This window comes from Oncorhynchus kisutch, linkage group LG13, assembly GCF_002021735.2.
Source record: "Oncorhynchus kisutch isolate 150728-3 linkage group LG13, Okis_V2, whole genome shotgun sequence".
NCBI classification, from domain to species: Eukaryota; Metazoa; Chordata; class Actinopteri; order Salmoniformes; family Salmonidae; genus Oncorhynchus; species Oncorhynchus kisutch.
In genome coordinates this window covers 75,578,660-75,598,865 of record NC_034186.2, presented here as the reverse complement: position 1 = coordinate 75,598,865, position 20,206 = coordinate 75,578,660, and the positions used below count along the sequence as shown (strand labels likewise).

At 44.3% G+C, this 20,206-nt stretch overlaps 1 protein-coding gene across 1 annotated transcript in view; it reads left to right on the top strand.

Moving 5' to 3' along the window:
• Positions 1–19,269, top strand: part of LOC109885397 (small conductance calcium-activated potassium channel protein 3) — a gene marked incomplete at its 5' end in the record, with an annotated part of 41,071 nt that extends 21,802 nt beyond the window's left edge. The window contains 3 exon segments of the mRNA XM_031787406.1: positions 14,504–14,631; positions 15,249–15,318; positions 18,690–19,269. Coding sequence (XP_031643266.1) covers positions 14,504–14,631; positions 15,249–15,318; positions 18,690–19,058 — 567 coding nt within the window.
• Positions 19,270–20,206: the final 937 nt, after the last annotated feature.

The following is a 20,206-nucleotide window of genomic DNA, read 5'->3' as shown; positions in this document are numbered from 1 at the left end:
TAACTCTCTCTCTCTCTCTCTCCTTTCTTATTCAGCCTTTAACTCTCTCTCTCTCTCTCTCTCTGTCTCTCTCTCTCTCTCTCTTGTCCTCATTCTTGTCCTAACTCTCTCTTTCTTTTCTTATTCAGCCCTTAACTCTCTCTCTCTCTCTCTCCTTTCTTATTCAGCCCTTAACTCTCTCTCCTTTCTTATTCAGCCCTTGACTCTCTCTCTGCTTTCTTATTCAGCCCTTGACTCTCTCTCTCTCTCTCCTTTCTTATTCAGCATTAACTCTCTCTCTCTCCTTTCTTATTCAGCCCTTAACTCTCTCTCTCTCTCCTTTCTTATCCAGCCCTTAACTCTCTCTCTCTCTCTCTCCTTTCTTATTCAGCCTTTAACTCTCTCTCTCTCTCTCTCTCTGTCTCTCTCTCTCTCTCTCTTGTCCTCATTCTTGTCCTAACTCTCTCTTTCTTTTCTTATTCAGCCCTTAACTCTCTCTCTCTCTCTCTCCTTTCTTATTCAGCCCTTAACTCTCTCTCCTTTCTTATTCAGCCCTTGACTCTCTCTCTGCTTTCTTATTCAGCCCTTGACTCTCTCTCTCTCTCTCCTTTCTTATTCAGCATTAACTCTCTCTCTCTCCTTTCTTATTCAGCCCTTAACTCTCTCTCTCTCCTTTCTTATTCAGCCCTTGACTCTCTCTCTCTCTCTCTCTCTCTCTCTCTCTCTCTCTCTCCTTTCTAATTCAGCCCTTGACTCTCTCTCTCTCCTTTCTTATTCAGCCCTTAACTCTCTCTCTCTCTCACACTCTCTCTCTCACCCCCTCTCTCTCTCTCTCTCTCTCCTTCTCTCTCTCTCTCTCTCTCTCTCTCTTGTCCTCATTCTTGTCCTTAACTCTCTCTTTCTTTTCTTATTCAGCCCTTAACTCTCTCTCTCTCTCTCCTTTCTTATTCAGCCCTTAACTCTCTCTCTCCTTTCTTATTCAGCCCTTAACTCTCTCTCTCTCTCTCTCTTTCACTCTCTCTCTCACCCTCTCTCTCTCTCTCTCTCTCTCTCTTGTCCTCATTCTTGTCCTTAACTCTCTCTTTCTTTTCTTATTCAGCCCTTAACTCTCTCTCTCTCTCTCCTTTCTTATTCAGCACTTAACTCTCTCTCTCTCTCTCTCTCTCTCTCCTTTCTTATTCAGCCCTTAACTCTCTCTCTCTCTCCTTTCTTATTCAGCCCTTAACTCTTTCTCTCTCCTTTCTTATTCAGCCCTTGACTCTCTCTCTCTCTCTCTCTCTCTCTCTCTCTCCTTTCTTATTCATCCCTTGACTCTCTCTCTCTCCTTTCTTATTCAGCCCTTAACTCTCTCTCTCTCTCCTTTCTTATCCAGCCCTTAACTCTCTCTCTCTCCTTTCTTATTCAGCCTTTAACTCTCTCTCTCTCTCTCTCTGTCTCTCTCTCTCTTGTCCTCATTCTTGTCCTAACTCTCTCTTTCTTTTCTTATTCAGCCCTTAACTCTCTCTCTCTCTCTCCTTTCTTATTCAGCCCTTAACTCTCTCTCCTTTCTTATTCAGCCCTTGACTCTCTCTCTCCTTTCTTATTCAGCCCTTGACTCTCTCTCTCTCTCTCTCTCCTTTCTTATTCAGCATTAACTCTCTCTCTCTCCTTTCTTATTCAGCCCTTAACTCTCTCTCTCTCCTTTCTTATTCAGTCCTTGACTCTCTCTCTCTCTCTCTCTCTCTCTCTCTCTCTCTCTCTCCTTTCTAATTCAGCCCTTGACTCTCTCTCTCTCCTTTCTTATTCAGCCCTTAACTCTCTCTCTCTCTCACACTCTCTCTCTCACCCCCTCTCTCTCTCTCTCTCTCTTTCTCTCTCTCTCTCTCTCTCTCTCTTGTCCTCATTCTTGTCCTTAACTCTCTCTTTCTTTTCTTATTCAGCCCTTAACTCTCTCTCTCTCTCTCCTTTCTTATTCAGCCCTTAACTCTCTCTCTCCTTTCTTATTCAGCCCTTAACTCTCTCTCTCTCTCTCTTCACTCTCTCTCTCACCCTCTCTCTCTCTCTCTCTCTCTTGTCCTCATTCTTGTCCTTAACTCTCTCTTTCTTTTCTTATTCAGCCCTTAACTCTCTCTCTCTCTCTCCTTTCTTATTCAGCACTTAACTCTCTCTCTCTCTCTCTCTCCTTTCTTATTCAGCCCTTAACTCTCTCTCTCTCTCCTTTCTTATTCAGCCTTAACTCTCTCTCAATTCAATTCAATTCAAGGGCTTTATTGGCATGGGAAACATGTGTTAACATTGCCAAAGCAAGTGAGGTAGACAACATACAAAGTGAATATATAAAGTGAAAAACAACAAAAATGAACAGTAAACATTACACATACAGAAGTTTCAAAACAGTAAAGACATTACAAATGTCATATTATATATATATACAGTGTTCTAACAATGTACAAATGGCTAAAGGACACAAGATAAAATAAATAAGCATAAATATGGGTTGTATTTACAATGGTGTTTGTTCTTCACTGGTTGCCCTTTTCTCGTGGCAACAGGTCACAAATCTTGCTGCTGTGATGGCACACTGTGGAATTTCACCCAGTAGATATGGGAGTTTTTCAAAATTGGATTTGTTTTCGAATTCTTTGTGGATCTGTGTAATCTGAGGGAAATATGTCTCTCTAATATGGTCATACATTGGGCAGGAGGTTAGGAAGTGCAGCTCAGTTTCCACCTCATTTTGTGGGCAGTGAGCACATAGCCTGTCTTCTCTTGAGAGCCATGTCTGCCTACGGCGGCCTTTCTCAATAGCAAGGCTATGCTCACTGAGTCTGTACATAGTCAAGGCTTTCCTTAATTTTGGGTCAGTCACAGTGGTCAGGTATTCTGCCGCTGTGTACTCTCTGTGTAGGGCCAAATAGCATTCTAGTTTGCTCAGTTTTTTTGTTAATTCTTTCCAATATGTTAAGTAGTTATCTTTTTGTTTTCTCATGATTTGGTTGGGTCTAATTGTGCTGCTGTCCTGGGGCTCTGTAGTGTGTGTTTGTGTTTGTGAACAGAGCCCCAGGACCAGCTTGCTTAGGGGACTCTTCTCCAGGTTCATCTCTCTGTAGGTGATGGCTTTGTTATGGAAGGTTTGTGAATCGCTTCCTTTTAGGTGGTTGTAGAATTTAACAGCTCTTTTCTGGATTTTGATAATTAGTGGGTATCGGCCTAATTCTGCTCTGCATGCATTATTTGGTGTTCTACGTTGTACACGGAGGATATTTTTGCAGAATTCTGCGTGCAGAGTCTCAATTTGGTGTTTGTCCCATTTTGTGAAGTCTTGGTTGGTGAGCGGACCCCAGACCTCACAACCATAAAGGGCAATGGGCTCTATGACTGATTCAAGTATTTTTAGCCAAATCCTAATTGGTATGTTGAAATTTATGTTTCTTTTGATGGCATAGAATGCCCTTCTTGCCTTGTCTCTCAGATCGTTCACAGCTTTGTGGAAGTTACCTGTGTTGCTGATGTTTAGGCCAAGGTATGTATCGTTTTTTGTGTGCTCTAGGGCAACAGTGTCTAGATGGAATTTGTATTTGTGGTCCTGGTGACTGGACCTTTTTTGGAACACCATTATTTTGGTCTTACTGAGATTTACTGTCAGGGCCCAGGTCTGACAGAATCTGTGCATAAGATCTAGGTGCTGCTTTAGGCCCTCCTTTGTTGGTGACAGAAGCACCAGATCATCAGCAAACAGCAGACATTTGACTTCGGATTCTAGCAGGGGGAGGCCGGGTGCTGCAGACTTTTCTAGTGCCCTCGCCAATTCGTTGATATATATGTTGAAGAGGGTGGGGCTTAAGCTGCATCCCTGTCTAACCCCACGACCCTGTGTGAAGAAATGTGTGTGTTTTTTGCCAATTTTAACCGCACACTTGTTGTTTGTGTACATGGATTTTATAATGTCGTATGTTTTACCCCCAACACCACTTTCCATCAGTTTGTATAGCAGACCCTCATGCCAGATTGAGTCGAAGGCTTTTTTGAAATCAACAAAGCATGAGAAGACTTTGCCTTTGTTTTGGTTTGTTTGATTGTCAATTAGGGTGTGCAGGGTGAATACATGGTCTGTTGTACGGTAATTTGGTAAAAAGCCAATTTGACATTTGCTCAGTACATTGTTTTCATTGAGGAAATGTACGAGTCTGCTGTTAATAATAATGCAGAGGATTTTCCCAAGGTTACTGTTGACACATATTCCACGGTAGTTATTGGGGTCAAATTTGTCTCCACTTTTGTGGATTGGGGTGATCAGTCCTTGGTTCCAAATATTGGGGAAGATGCCAGAGCTAAGTATGATGTTAAAGAGTTTTAGTATAGCCAATTGGAATTTGTTGTCTGTATATTTGATCATTTCATTGAGGATACCATCAACACCACATGCCTTTTTGGGTTGGAGGGTTTTTATTTTGTCCTGTAACTCTTTCAATGTAATTGGAGAATCCAGTGGGTTCTGGTAGTCTTTAATAGTTGATTCTAAGATCTGTGTTTGATCATGTATATGTTTTTGCTCTTTATTCTTTGTTATAGAGCCAAAAAGATTGGAGAAGTGGTTTACCCATACATCTCCATTTTGGATAGATAATTCTTCGTGTTGTTGTTTGTTTAGTGTTTTCCAATTTTCCCAGAAGTGGTTAGAGTCTATGGATTCTTTAATTGCATTGAGCTGATTTCTGACATGCTGTTCCTTCTTTTTCCGTAGTGTATTTCTGTATTGTTTTAGTGATCCACCATAGTGAAGGCGTAGACTCAGGTTTTCCGGGTCTCTATGTTTTTGGTTGGACAGGTTTCTCAATTTCTTTCTTAGATTTTTGCATTCTTCATCAAACCATTTGTCATTATTGTTAATTTTCTTCGGTTTTCTATTTGAGATTTTTAGATTTGATAGGGAAGCTGAGAGGTCAAATATACTGTTAAGATTTTCTACTGCCAAGTTTACACCTTCACTATTACAGTGGAACGTTTTACCCAGGAAATTGTCTAAGAGGGATTGAATTTGTTGTTGCCTAATTGTTTTTTGGTAGGTTTCCAAACTGCATTCCTTCCATCTATAGCATTTCTTAATGTTACTCAGTTCCTTTGGCTTTGATGCCTCATGATTGAGTATTGCTCTGTTTAAGTAGACTGTGATTTTGCTGTGGTCTGATAGGGGTGTCAGTGGGCTGACTGTGAACGCTCTCAGAGACTCTGGGTTGAGGTCAGTGATAAAGTAGTCTACAGTACTACTGCCAAGAGATGAGCTATAGGTGTACCTACCATAGGAGTCCCCTCGAAGCCTACCGTTGACTATGTACATACCCAGCGTGCGACAGAGCTGCAGGAGTTGTGACCCGTTTTTGTTGGTTATGTTGTCATAGTTGTGCCTAGGGGGGCATATGGGGGAGGGAATGCTGTCATTTAGGTCGCCACAGACTAGTACATGTCCCTGGGCCTGGAAATGATTGATTTCCCCCTCCAGGATGGAGAAGCTGTCTTCGTTAAAATATGGGGATTCTAGTGGGGGGATATAGGTAGCACACCGGAGGACATTTTTCTCTGTTAGGATAATTTCTTTTTGAATTTCTAGCCAAATGTAGAATGTTCCTGTTTTGATTAATTTAATGGAGTGAGTTAGGTCTGCTCTATACCAAATTAGCATACCCCCTGAGTCCCTTCCCTGTTTCACACCTGGTAGTTTGGTGGATGGGACTACCAGCTCTCTGTAACCTAGAGGGCAACCAGTGGGTCCATCTCCTCTATACCAGGTTTCTTGCAGGATGACAATGTCTGTATTACCGATTTCTTTGGTGAAGTCCGGGTTTCTGCTCTTTAGGCCAAAGGCAGATGACCTCAGGCCTCGGATATTCCAGGATAATATAGTGAAGGCTTTTTGTTCCATAGAGTGTCCAATGTTGTTGGTCGTGGTTTAGCCTCAGGCCAGTAAGTGTGAGCAGAGCCTGCTGAGCATCTGGTACATGCCATTGGCTTGGGCGAATGTGAGAGTGGGGGTTGGGACTGTTTGCCCGCTCACTACCTGGGCGTATGTGTGGCTTCCATGTTGAGGCCCTCTTTGCGGGGGTGGGGTGCATGGGGTGGGCAGGAGTGGCATAGGTCTGATCTGAGGGGGCCTAAATGGAGTGTGGGCATGGTTGACGTGGGGGGGTGTTGATTGGTTGGGGTGGGGGTGTGGATGTGTCTGGGCGTACTGTGGTCTGGATGTAGTTCCTCTTGGCGTGGGTCCTCTATGTGTAGGTCCAGGGGGAGGTCCTGCAGATCTGGGAGGGTGTCTCGCTGGTCTGGGTGGGGTGTCTATTGATCTGTTGCTCCTGTGTGGAGTGTTGGGGATACGTTTGAGAGCGATGTCCTTTAAAGTCCGGGCAAAGGTGGGCACTGCTGCCTTGTAGAGGTGGACCTGGTCATAGAGGCTGTTCAAGTCCAGGGTGGAGTGGTGGGCCAGGAAAACGTTTGGTTTTGAGGCACAGTCACGGGAAATACTTGCATTTACCCGCTGTATTGTGGCGGGGTGGAAGTCTTTTCGTGGTAGCAGGGTGGAGATAACCACTTGTGCGTTGGGGAAAGTAGAAGAAGCCTTTTCAATCACTCCCTTCAGTGCTGTGGCCACTCTTTCCTGCTGTGCTCTCAGGTCGTTTGTGCCTGTGTGTATTATTATGTGGCTGGGTGAGCCTAGTTTGGCCTCAGACAGAAGGTCTAGGGCACGCTGGGTGTTTGGACACCAGAGTTTAGACACACTGTGTTTGGGAAAAAGTATTTTTTCTTCTATATATTTCCCATTTGAGTCCATAAGTAGTACAATCTGTGTCTTGTGTTTGTCCTCAGTGGGTGTGGGGGGGTTGACAGAAGGGCTATCAGGGTGGCTGACAGGGGGGGTGCTCAGAGGGGGTGAGAGCCTCTGGGCTTGGGGTTCTTCATTTGTCTGTTGTGCTGTGATGTCGACTCTATGGTCAGGGTCTGGTGTGGACTGTTCTGCTGTGGTGTCGACTCTATGGTCAGGGTCTCTCTCTCTCTCTCTCTCTCTCTCTCTCTGAGAGGTGTGTGTGTGTGTGTGTGTGTGTGTGTGTGTGTGTGTGTGTGTGTGTGTGTGTGTGTGTGTGTGTGTGTGTGTGTGTGTGTGTGTGAGAGAGACATGTCTCCTTCCTTTGTCACCTTTGTGTGACACGCAGCGTTGAAGGGGAGGTAGGTGGGAGGTCATTGCCAGGGTAATTGGAAGTTTGTTGATGTTACACGTTCTCCAAGAAAACACCATTCTAATGCCTTGTCCACATTGCTAATTATACACTTATACACGTTACACACATTAGATATCAATTACACTGTAAGCAGAAACTACATTTTACCATGGGGACACAGAGTAATCATATAAAGCTGTAGAAACCATGTTCTCTGAGTTGGTAATTGCCATTGACAATCCACAAACACACATGACAATCATTACCATTATTAATGATAATGATTGATCATTTCCAGTTAAAAAAAAATAAAAAATAAATTGATAATAATGTCACCTAGATTCCAGCTCATCCCTCTGGTCCTCCTCTCTGGTCCTTGACCTGTTAGGCCAGTACATGTTATCCTGTAATCCCACATTAAGCGTTACCACACAGTTAATCCGATTAGTGACCAGATGTTGGACTGTTTTGCTGGAGTTATTGGGATTTGGGCTCTAGACTGTGAAACTGTTTATATTGAGAGGATGCCCTCCCCCCGCCCTGAGGTACATTCCAATGCTCACAGTGGAGGAGTGAGTGGACTTAGTGATGTCATGTCCTTAGCCCTCACTGTCTCCCCCTCATATGAAGTGGTCACTCACAATTCCCAGCAACCTGCCCCCCTCATGGTTCACTCCCCTTCAACCACCTGTTGATATGATAATAACGTGAATATGTAGTATATAATAATATGATAATAACATGGATATATGTAGTATATAATATGATAATAACATGGATATGTAGTATATAATAATATGATAATAACATGGATATGTAGTATATAATAATATGATAATAACATGGATATATGTAGTATATAATAATATGATAATAACATGGATATGTAGTATATAATAATATGATAATAACATGGATATGTAGTATATAATAATATGATAATAACATGAATATGTAGTATAAATCATAATATAATATCATGGTTAGTTAGTATATATGTGGCCCATGCGGGAATCAAATCTCTAACTCTGGGGTTGCTAGCACCATGCACTAACAGGTGGAGCCGTCAGAACCACCACCATTGTTCTCCAAATTGCATTTGCATTTGGTCACAGTGAGTTTGCTGTGTTATGTAAGGAAGGATCCAGAATAGAAACAAAGCTGACTCCAAGTACGAGGTCAGGCCATGATAACCATATGGCACCAACATGGCTGGCCAGTGCCCAGGTAGGGGGAAGCCATACGGCACCAACATGGCTTCCCTGTGCCAAGGTACAGATGTAGGATCTTAATTTGAACCAGTTTGCTACAGCAGGACAATAATATTGCAGCAACAAGACGTGAATTGTGATTTGGATGGACATTTGTGTAGAGGTTGATATATTCTTCATAAGGCAAAATCAAGTCTGACATTTCTAAGTGGAAATTACAAATTTCAGAAGCCTTTTTAACCCTTAAATACAATACAAGTTCTCCTGCCCAATAATGTTTGTACCATGTATGGTGCTGCTACCATGTTGTGTTGCTACCATGTTGTGTTGCTACCATGCTGTGTTGTCATGTGTTGCTGCCTTGCTATGTTGTTGTCTTAGATCTCTCTGTATGTAGTGTTGTGTTGTCTCTCTTGTTGTGATTTGTGTTTTGTCCTATATTTATATTGTGATTATATTATTTTTTAAATCCCAGGCCCCCGTCCCAGCAGGAGCCCTTTTGCCTTTCAGTAGGCAGTCATTGTAAATAAGAATTTGTTCTTAACTGACTTGCCTAGTTAAATTTAAAAATTTAAAAATTACAAATATGGCAGCAACATGACTGGCTGGGTAGGAGATGGCCATATGGCCCTAATAGGGATACCAGATTGAGTAGGGAGGACTGGAATAAAGAAGAAAACATTTGACCTCAGGAAATCCCATTGTTAGGTTATCTTCCTTTCCTAAACTATCTCTGATCTGAATTAATATTGTGTTAATTAATATGTGTTCAGTATCAACACTGAAAACAGCAGGACACGTGAAAGGATGACAGTTATTTAAGATGTCTAACCTCTTGCAGTCTCTATTCCCCGCTGTCTGTTGTACTGATCCTGTTATAAGCTTTAGGAGAAGTCTATCTGCAGACCTCCTCCCAAATAAATAGGAAGGTGGAGCTAGTCTTGGTCCTGAAAGTACCGGAGTAAAACGGAGCAGACATAAACTGCCATCTTTTATCACTATCATCTTAACCATGAGATGAATCAGCTGACAGATGACATTTGACCTGCCAATCTACTAAGGGTTCTGTGGATACTAGATGTTTATTAAACTGCTCTCCAATAACCTGTCCTGTCTGTCAGTATTCTAGAGGAACTTCAGTTCACTAAAACATGACCTGTAGGATTTAACCATCGGATGCCACTTCAAACAACTGTTATGTTACAACCAATAAGAACCCATAACCCAAGATGTTGACACACACAAATAGGTTATGACAAGGGCGGTAACAGCACCCATATGTGACTAACAAGGATGATAGTGTTGTAACTATGTGACTAACAAGGATGATAGTGTTGTAACTATGTGACTAACAAGGATGATAGCGTTGTAACTATGTGACTAACAAGGATGATAGTGTTGTAACTATGTGACTAACAAGGATGATAGTGTTGTAACTATGTGACTAACAAGGATGATCGTGTTGTAACTATGTGACTAACAAGGATGATAGTGTTGTAACTATGTGACTAACAAGGATGATCGTGTTTTAACTATGTGACTAACAAGGATGATAGTGTTGTAACTATGTGACTAACAAGGATGATAGCGTTGTAACTATGTGACTAACAAGGATGATCGCGTTGTAATTATGTGACTAACAAGGATGATCGTGTTGTAACTATGTGACTAACAAGGATGATAGTTTTGTAACTATGTGACTAACAAGGATGATAGCGTTGTAACTATGTGACTAACAAGGATGATAGCGTTGTAACTATGTGACTAACAAGGATGATAGCGTTGTAACTATGTGACTAACAAGGATGATAGCGTTGTAACTATGTGACTAACAAGGATGATAGCGTTGTAACTATGTGACTAACAAGGATGATAGCGTTGTAACTATGTGACTAACAAGGATGATAGCGTTGTAACTATGTGACTAACAAGGATGATAGCGTTGTAACTATGTGACTAACAAGGATGATAGCGTTGTAACTATGTGACTAACAAGGATGATAGCGTTGTAACTATGTGACTAACAAGGATGATAGCGTTGTAACTATGTGACTAACAAGGATGATAGCGTTGTAACTATGTGACTAACAAGGATGATAGCGTTGTAACTATGTGCCTAACAAGGATGATAGCGTTGTAACTATGTGAATAACAAGGATGATAGTGTTGTAACTATGTGACTAACAAGGATGATAGCGTTGTAACTATGTGACTAACAAGGATGATAGTGTTGTAACTATGTGACTAACAAGGATGATAGCGTTGTAACTATGTGACTAACAAGGATGATAGCGTTGTAACTATGTGACTAACAAGGACGATAGTGTTGTAACTATGTGGCGGTAAAGTTGCTAGGGAGCACCTTGGTGTTGTTGTGACATCATTATGACACTCCGGATAATTTCAGAATGTGCCAGCCAGCAAATGCAATGACATTTCCAACCTGCATGTTATCTGTTTACCTTCTGATTAAAACACACTCTCCTAGAGTGAATGAACTCTCCCACCAGCCCTAAGAACTGCTGTTCGTGTGTGTGTGTGTGTGGTGTGTGTGTGTGTGTGTGTGTGTGTGTGTGTGTGTGTGTGTGTGTGTGTGTGTGTGTGTGTGTGTGTGTGTGTGTGTGCGTGCGTGCGTGCGTGCGTGCGCGTGCGCGCGTGTGTGTGTGTGTGTGTGTGTGCAGTCCTTGACTGCGGTGGACTCATGCTGATTAGCAGTGCTGCCAGGTCCTTTGTGCTCCTCAGACGGGGGGATAATTGTTTTGTTCACTGCACAGTATCTCTTTGAAGTCCTCATTCAATTTATGTCTTCAGAGATGTTCCCTCATTCAAAGGAAGGGGTTGAGGGGATTTTTCAGGCCCCTGTGTTGTAATTGCATAGCAACCTACTAAACCACACAGAATATACATAATGTACATATATAACAAGGCTAGCTAGGCATCCCTGGTGCTGGAGTTCCAGAAGCAGTGTGTTTTTCCAGCCATGCAGCACACCTGACTGTACTTAGCATCTAACACACTGAGCTAATTGATCCATTTCACTGATTGATACATGCTCCCTCACTGCCACCCTCCAGGGTGTCCTACTGATGATTTCTTCAAACCTGGTCTTGGGGAACCACGGTGTGTGTGTGCAGGCTTTTGTTCTACCACAGCACTAACATACCTGGTTCAATTAATCAAGCTTGATTTGTTGAAAATGTGTGTGTTAGAATGTGATTTGAAATGGCAGAGGCGGTGACTGTGACTCCTCCCAGGTCTCTCCTCTGACTCTCTCTAAGGACAGGTCTGTGTGGATGAATAGTATTGGGCTGTGGAGGTTGACTCTCTCTAAGGACAGGTCTGTGTGGATGAATAGTACTGGGCTGTGGAGGTTGACTCTCTCTAAGGACAGGTCTCTGTGTGGATGAATAGTACTGGGCTGTGGAGGTTGACTCTCTCTAAGGACAGGTCTCTGTGTGGATGAATAGTACTGGGCTGTGGAGGCTGACTCTCTCTAAGGGCAGGTCTCTGTGTGGATGAATAGTATTGGGCTGTGGATGCTGACTCCCTCTAAGGACAGGTCTGTATGGATGAATAGTATTGGGCTGTGGATGCTGACTCCCTCTAAGGACAGGTCTGTATGGATGAATAGTATTGGGCTGTGGATGCTGACTCTCTCTAAGGACAGGTCTGTATGGATGAATAGTATTGGGCTGTGGATGCTGACTCTCTCTAAGGACAGGTCTGTATGGATGAATAGTATTGGGCTGTGGATGCTGACTCTCTCTAAGGATAGGTCTGTATGGATGAATAGTATTGGGCTGTGGATGCTGACTCTCTCTAAGGACAGGTCTGTATGGATGAATAGTATTGGGCTGTGGATGCTGACTCTCTCTAAGGACAGGTCTGTATGGATGAATAGTATTGGGCTGTGGATGCTGACTCCCTCTAAGGACAGGTCTGTATGGATGAATAGTATTGGGCTGTGGATGCTGACTCTCTCTAAGGACAGGTCTGTATGGATGAATAGTATTGGGCTGTGGATGCTGACTCTCTCTAAGGATAGGTCTGTATGGATGAATAGTATTGGGCTGTGGATGCTGACTCTCTCTAAGGATAGGTGTACCAGTTTTCTTGCGGTGAAGGAGAGTCGGACCAAAATGCAGCGTGGTAATTTTGATACATGTTTAATAAAACAACTAAACACGAACAATAAAAAACAACAAACGTAACGTGAAAACCTAAACAGCCTATCTGGTGCAAACTAACACAGAGACAGGAACAATCACCCACAAAACACTCAAAGAATATGGCTGCCTAAATATGGTTCCCAATCAGAGACAACGATAAACACCTGCCTCTGATTGAGAACCACTTCAGGCAACCATAGACTTTCCTAGAAAACCCCACTATACCACAATCCCAATACCTACAACAAAAAACCTAGACAAAACACACCACATAAGTAAAACCCATGTCACACCCTGGCCAGACCAAATTAATAAAGAAAACACAAAATACTAAGACCAGGACGTGACAACAGGTCTGTGTGGATGACTAGTATTGGGCAGTGGAGGCTGACTCTCCCTAAGGACAGGTCTCTGTGTGGATGACTAGTATTGGGCTGTGGAGGCTGACTCTCCCTAAGGACAGGTCTCTGTGTGGATGACTAGTATTGGGCAGTGGAGGCTGACTCTCCCTAAGGACAGGTCTCTGTGTGGATGACTAGTATTGGGCAGTGGAGGCTGACTCTCTCTAAGGACAGGTCTGTGTGGATGACTAGTATTGGGCAGTGGAGGCTGACCCTCCCTAAGGACAGGTCTCTGTGTGGATGAATAGTATTGGGCTGTGGAGGCTGACTCTCCCTAAGGACAGGTCTCTGTGTGGATGACTAGTATTGGGCAGTGGAGGCTGACTCTCCCTAAGGACAGGTCTCTGTGTGGATGACTAGTATTGGGCTGTGGAGGCTGACTCTCCCTAAGGACAGGTCTCTGTGTGGATGACTAGTATTGGGCAGTGGAGGCTGACTCTCCCTAAGGACAGGTCTCTGTGTGGATGACTAGTATTGGGCAGTGGAGGCTGACTCTCCCTAAGGACAGGTCTGTGTGGATGACTAGTATTGGGCAGTGTAGGCTGACTCTCCCTAAGGACAGGTCTCTGTGTGGATGACTAGTATTGGGCAGTGGAGGCTGACTCTCTCTAAGGACAGGTCTGTGTGGATGACTAGTATTGGGCAGTGGAGGCTGACCCTCCCTAAGGACAGGTCTCTGTGTGGATGAATAGTATTGGGCTGTGGAGGCTGACTCTCCCTAAGGACAGGTCTCTGTGTGGATGAATAGTATTGGGCTGTGGAGGCTGACTCTCCCTAAGGACAGGTCTCTGTGTGGATGAATAGTATTGGGCTGTGGAGGCTGACTCTCTCTAAGGACAGGTCTCTGTGTGGATGAATAGTATTGGGCTGTGGAGGCTGACTCTCCCTAAGGACAGGTCTCTGTGTGGATGAATAGTATTGGGCTGTGGAGGCTGACTCTCCCTAAGGACAGGTCTCTGTGTGGATGAATAGTATTGGGCTGTGGAGGCTGACTCTCCCTAAGGACAGGTCTCTGTGTGGATGAATAGTACTGGGCTGTGGAGGCTGACTCTCCCTAAGGACAGGTCTCTGTGTGGATGAATAGTATTGGGCTGTGGAGGCTGACTCTCCCTAAGGACAGGTCTGTGTGGATGAATAGTATTGGGCTGTGGAGGCTGACTCTCCCTAAGGACAGGTCTGTGTGGATGAATAGTACTGGGCTGTGGAGGCTGACTCTCCCTAAGGACAGGTCTCTGTGTGGATGAATAGTACTGGGCTGTGGAGGCTGACTCTACGTAAGGACAGTGTGTGACTGACTGTATGTGAGCAAATGTGTGTGGAGGGACAGAGAGAGTAGGGACTGTTGTACTCTCCAGGAGAAGAGAAAAACAGAGGAGTGAGTTGAAAGAAGACATTGTCTGTGTGTTGAGGGAGAGGAAGAGAGATAGAGACTGAGAACGAGAGAGAGGAAGATAGAGAGAGATGGGGCCGGTGAAGAGGTCGGGTAGATTTGCTGCCTGACTCGGTTGCCAGGGGCTACCTGTGTAACTGTGTGTGTTTGTGTTCTCTCCGTGCAGATAAAAAATGCTGCGGCCAATGTTCTGAGGGAGACTTGGCTCATCTACAAACACACCAAACTACAGAAGAAGATTGACCACTCCAGAGTCCGCAAACACCAGAGGAAGTTTCTGCAGGCCATCCACCAGTGAGAGCACACACATCACATCTCTGACCCGCAGCCCTCAATACACTTACATGTATTAACAACCCAGACATATTGTCTAGCCTAGGTCTCTGTGGTTAGTTCAAGGACAGGAAACACTACATTGTGATTGGTTGACAGGGCTGACCCAGCATCATTATGAGAAACATCCTGATAGACGTGATTAACTATTTCTAGCTAGCTCATCCATGATGAATGAAAAACGCCATTGATCATGAAAATAGTGGTTAACCTGTGTTAATTAGTTGTAGAGGTTGGCTAGCTAGTCTGACACCTGTCTAGTCTGACGTGAAAATAGATTAGACAATGATGGGTTTATACCTGCTCTGGAAGCCGAATGGAACTCCTGTCCAGTGAATGGTGCTAACTGAAGCTGTTGGATCAGTTGGCTTCTACTGTATGTACTTCCTGGTCTGGTCTATGCTGTCTAATTCTAGAATCTGATGCTATACACCTGCTGCTAACCTAGCTGGGCTAATAACTGTTACCTGGCTGTGATCTAGCAGTTTTCTGGCTTAACTCTTTTGTGGATGCATCATCGATGTGTGTGTGTCACAGTGTGTAAGTGTGTGACACAGTGTATGTGTGTTTCTTTGCAGACTGCGTAGTGTGAAGATGGAGCAGAGGAAACTGAGTGATCAGGCCAACACTCTGGTGGACCTCTCAAAGGTGACACACACACACACACACACACACACACACACAGACACACATCACACACACACGTAGAGCAATATCAAATGCTGAAATCTGTAATCATACAGGATATTGTTTACCTCTGCCACTGACTGGTGTCTTTGTGTACATGGACACTTCCGGATACAGAAAGCACCTCCTCCAAACAGCTAGGCTGCCCATAACAGTTGAAAGGGAGCAGTACCTCGCTAGTTACTTTGCTTTAGTCTTACTGTACTCAGGCCTGCAATCTGAAGGCCATGTAATGTTAGTCTATGTACGTGGCAGACACTGCCAAATATCAGTGCTACTAACTTGCACTTATCCAAAGCTGTCCAAGCATGATACGAGGGGCTGGTATTTAAGAAGCACACAAACACACACACACCCACACAAACATACAAACACATACACAAACACACACACACCCACACAAACATACAAACACATACACAAACACACCACATGCAATACCCTCTGACACACATAACTTTGCCCCCCAAATATATCTCAGCATTCCGCTGTTTCCATTCTGACCCATCTGTTTCTGTGGCTTTGCGTCTCCTAGCAACCGGAACAAGTGTTAAAAATGGGATGACAGAGAGAGAAAATGAGACGAGAGGAGAGAGGGAGGGGCGGTATTTCTGTTAGTGTGTGGGTGTGAATGCATGAGAGAAAGAAAAAGAGAGAAAAAGAGAGAGGGTGGTTCAGTGGGTAGGGGGTGTGTGTGTGTCTCTATGGATCAGTGCCTTCTGCCACAAATATTTTCAATCGGCCACTCTTTACCATGGTTACGATGCTCTGATGGCCAATGGAGGGATGTTCTATCTACCTGTACTCTCTCTTTCTCTCCTTTCTTATTCAGCCCTTAACTCTCTCTCTCTCCTTTCTTATTCAGCCCTTAACTCTCTCTCTCTCTCCTTTCTTATTCAGCCCTTAACTCTCTCTCTCTCTCTCTCTCTCCTTTCTTATTCAGCCCTTGACTCTCTCTCTCTCCTTTCTTATTCAGCCCTTAACTCTCTCTCTCTCTCATTTCTTATTCAGCCCTTGACTCTCTCTCTCTCTCCTTTCTTATTCAGCCCTTAACTCTCTCTCTCTCTCCTTTCTTATTCAGCCCTTAACTTTCTCTCTCTCTCCTTTCTTATTCAGCCCTTAACTCTCTCTCTCTCTCCTTTCTTATTCAGCCCTTAACTCTCTCTCTCCTTTCTTATTCAGCCCTTAACTCTCTCTCTCTCTCTCCTTTCTTATTCAGCCCTTAACTCTCTCTCTCCTTTCTTATTCAGCCCTTAACTCTCTCATCTCTCTCCTTTCTTATTCAGCCCTTAACTCTCTCTCTCTCTCTCTCCTTTCTTATTCAGCCCTTAACTCTCTCTCTCTCTCTATCTCTCTCTCCTTTCTTATTCAGCCCTTAACTCTCTCTCTCTCCTTTCTTATTCAACCCTTGACTCTCTCTCTCTCCTTTCTTATTCAGCCCTTAACTCTCTCTCTCTCTCTCTCCTTTCTTATTCAGCCCTTAACTCTCTCTCTCTCTCTCTCTCCTTTCTTATTCAGCCCTTAACTCTCTCTCTCTCTCTCTCTCCTTTCTTATTCAGCCCTTAACTCTCTCTCTCTCTCTCTCTCTCCTTTCTTATTCAGCCCTTAACTCTCTCTCTCTCCTTTCTTATTCAACACTTGACTCTCTCTCTCCTTTCTTATTCAGCCCTTAACTCTCTCTCTCTCCTTTCTTATTCAGCCCTTAACTCTCTCTCTCTCCTTCTTATTCAGCCCTGAACTCTCTCTCTCTCTCCGTTCTTATTCAGCCCTGAACTCTCTCTCTCTCTCCTTTCTTATTCAGCCCTTAACCCTCTCTCTCTCTCTCCTTTCTTATTCAGCCCTTAACTCTCTCAATTCAATTCAATTCAATTTATTGGCATGGGAAACATGTGTTAACATTGCCAAAGCAAGTGAGGTTGATAATATATAAAGTGAATATATTAAGTGAAATAAACAATAAAAATGTACAGTAAACATTACACATACAGAAGTTTCAAAACAATAAAGACATTACAAATGTCATATTATATATATATATACAATGTTTTAACAATGTACAAATGGTTAAAGGACACAAGATAAAATAAATAAGCATAAATATGGGTTGTATTTACAATGGTGTGTGTTCTTCACTGGTTGCCCTTTTCTCGTGGCAACAGGTCACAAATCTTGCTGCTGTGATGGCACACTGTGGAATTTCACCCAGTAGATATGGGAGTTTATCAAAATTGGATTTGTTTTCGAATTCTTTGTGGATCTGTGTAATCTGAGGGAAATATGTATCTCTAATATGGTCATACATAGGGCAGGAGGTTAGGAAGTGCAGCTCAGTTTCCACCTCATTTTGTGAGCACATAGCCTGTCTTCTCTTGAGAGCCATGTCTGCCTACGGCAGCCTTTCTCAATAGCAAGGCTATGCTCACTGAGTCTGTACATAGTCAAAGCTTTCCTTAATTTTGGGTCAGTCACAGTGGGCAGGTATTCTGCCGCTGTGTACTCTCTGTGTAGGGCCAAATAGCATTCTAGTTTGCTCTGTTTTTTTGTTAATTCTTTCCAATGTGTCAAGTAATTATCTTTTTGTTTTCTCATGATTTGGTTGGGTCTAATTGTGCTGCTGTCCTGGGGCTCTGTAGGGTGTGTTTGTGTTTGTGAACAGAGCCCCAGGACCAGCTTGCTTAGGGGACTCTTCTACAGGTTCATCTCTCTCTCTCTCCTTTCTTATTCAGCCCTGAACTCTCTCTCTCCTTTCTTATTCAGCCCTGAACTCTCTCTCTCCTTTCTTATTCAGCCCTGAACTCTCTCTCTCCTTTCTTATTCAGCCTTGACTCTCTCTCTCTCCTTTCTTATTCAGCCTTGACTCTCTCTCTCTCTCCTTTCTTATTCAGCCTTGACTCTCTCTCTCTCCTTTCTTATTCAGCCTTGACTCTCTCTCTCTCCTTTCTTATTCAGCCTTGACTCTCTCTCTCTCCTTTCTTATTCAGCCTTGACTCTCTCTCTCTCCTTTCTTATTCAGCCTTTACCAGATGATAACGCCCACACAGAGGGTTCCCTTCCTCACACTCACTCCTCTTCTCTCTCTTTCTCATTCCCCTTTTCATGGCTCTCTTACTGAATCCTCCATATCTCTTCAGTGATTGGGTTCATTCTAATTGAAGTCAGTCAATTCAGGAAGTAAACTGAAAGAGATATGGATCACTTCCTGAATCACTTCCTGAATTGAGTGACTTTAATTCAAATTGACCCCAACCCTGCTGATGTCATTGTTAAATGATCTCCCTCTCTTCGTGTGTGTGTGTGTGTGTGTGTGTGCGCGCGCACGTGCGTGAGTACAGATGCAAAGTGTGATGTACGAGCTGATGTCGGAGCTGAACGATCGCAGTGAGGACCTGGAGCGGCAGATGCTGTCTCTGGAAACGCGGGTGGAACAGCTGACCACTGGCTTCAGTGCCCTGCCTGCCCACCTGTCTGCCACGCTGTCTGCCCAGCACACCACCTTGCTCCACCTGCTCCGAGAGAGGGACTACAGGGGAGGAGGATGGGGAGGTGCAGGTGGAGGAGGGACAGCCCTGGTCCCTGTTGCTCAGCTGGCCCCTGCCCATGCCCTGACCCCAAGCCCAACCCTGGCCCCAGAGCCACAGCAGCCCCCAGAAGGAACCATAGAGGGTAGCACTAGTGCCAATACTAGCACCTCCAGTTGTTGAAGAGAGGAGGGGGAGAGGATGGGAAGTGGAAAGAAGAGGTGAGGGTAGAGGAGGAGATAGAGAGCCAGTAGGAATACGGGCTGAGGAGGTCAGCCCCAATACTAGCAACTTCAGATGCTGCAGAGAGGAGGAGGGGGGGGGTAAGGGAGGGCAGCCAGAAGCCCAACACTAGCTCATCCAGCTGCTAAGGAAAGGAGTAGGGAGGAGGGGTGGGATAGGGGAGGAAAATAGAGGAGTGGGGGAAATGGGGGAGGGCGAGGGAAAGGATCAGAGATAAGAGGCTGTGAGAGGGAGGGAGGGAGGGAGGGAGGGATGGGAGGTAGACAAGGTGAGGGATAGGAGAGCCAAGGAAGTGGAGGGAGGTTGGGAGAGAGAGAAGGTGAGGGATAGGAGAGCCAAGGAAGTGGAGGGAGGTTGGGAGAGTGAGAAGGAGATGGAAACGGAGAGGGGGGAAAGGGGGATGAAGGGGGAAACAGATAACCAGGACTAATTACAGAGGTCTTTAATGGAATCCAATCTAATGACAGGAAAAGGTCTTCCTCTCTTTTTCCATTCATCCCTCTCTATCCCTCTTTCTCTTCATCACTTTCTCTCCCTCCATCTCTCCCCCTCTTCCCTCCCATCCCTCCATCTCTCCCCTCTTCCCTCCCATCCCTCCAGCTCTCCCCCTCTTCCCTCCCATCCCTCCATCTCTCACCCTCTTCCCTCCCATCCCTCCATCAGGAATTATTGACTATGACTTTTTGTCCATATCATCTATTTTCTATCTAACTGCTACTTGTGTGGTAACGAGCATCCCTTTAACAAACCATTTAATCAACTACCATAATACATACGAAACACCACACGCACACACACACGCACACGCACACACACACACACACACACACACACACACACACACACACACACACACACACACACACACACACACACACACACACACACACACACACACACACACACATACACACACACACACACACACACACACATACACACACACACACACACACACACACACACACACACACACACACACACACACACAACACAGACTCTCCATGTATTATGCCTACCTTTTAACACACACATATACACACACCATGGCAACATAAACACACCACAACAAAATACACAGCAAACAC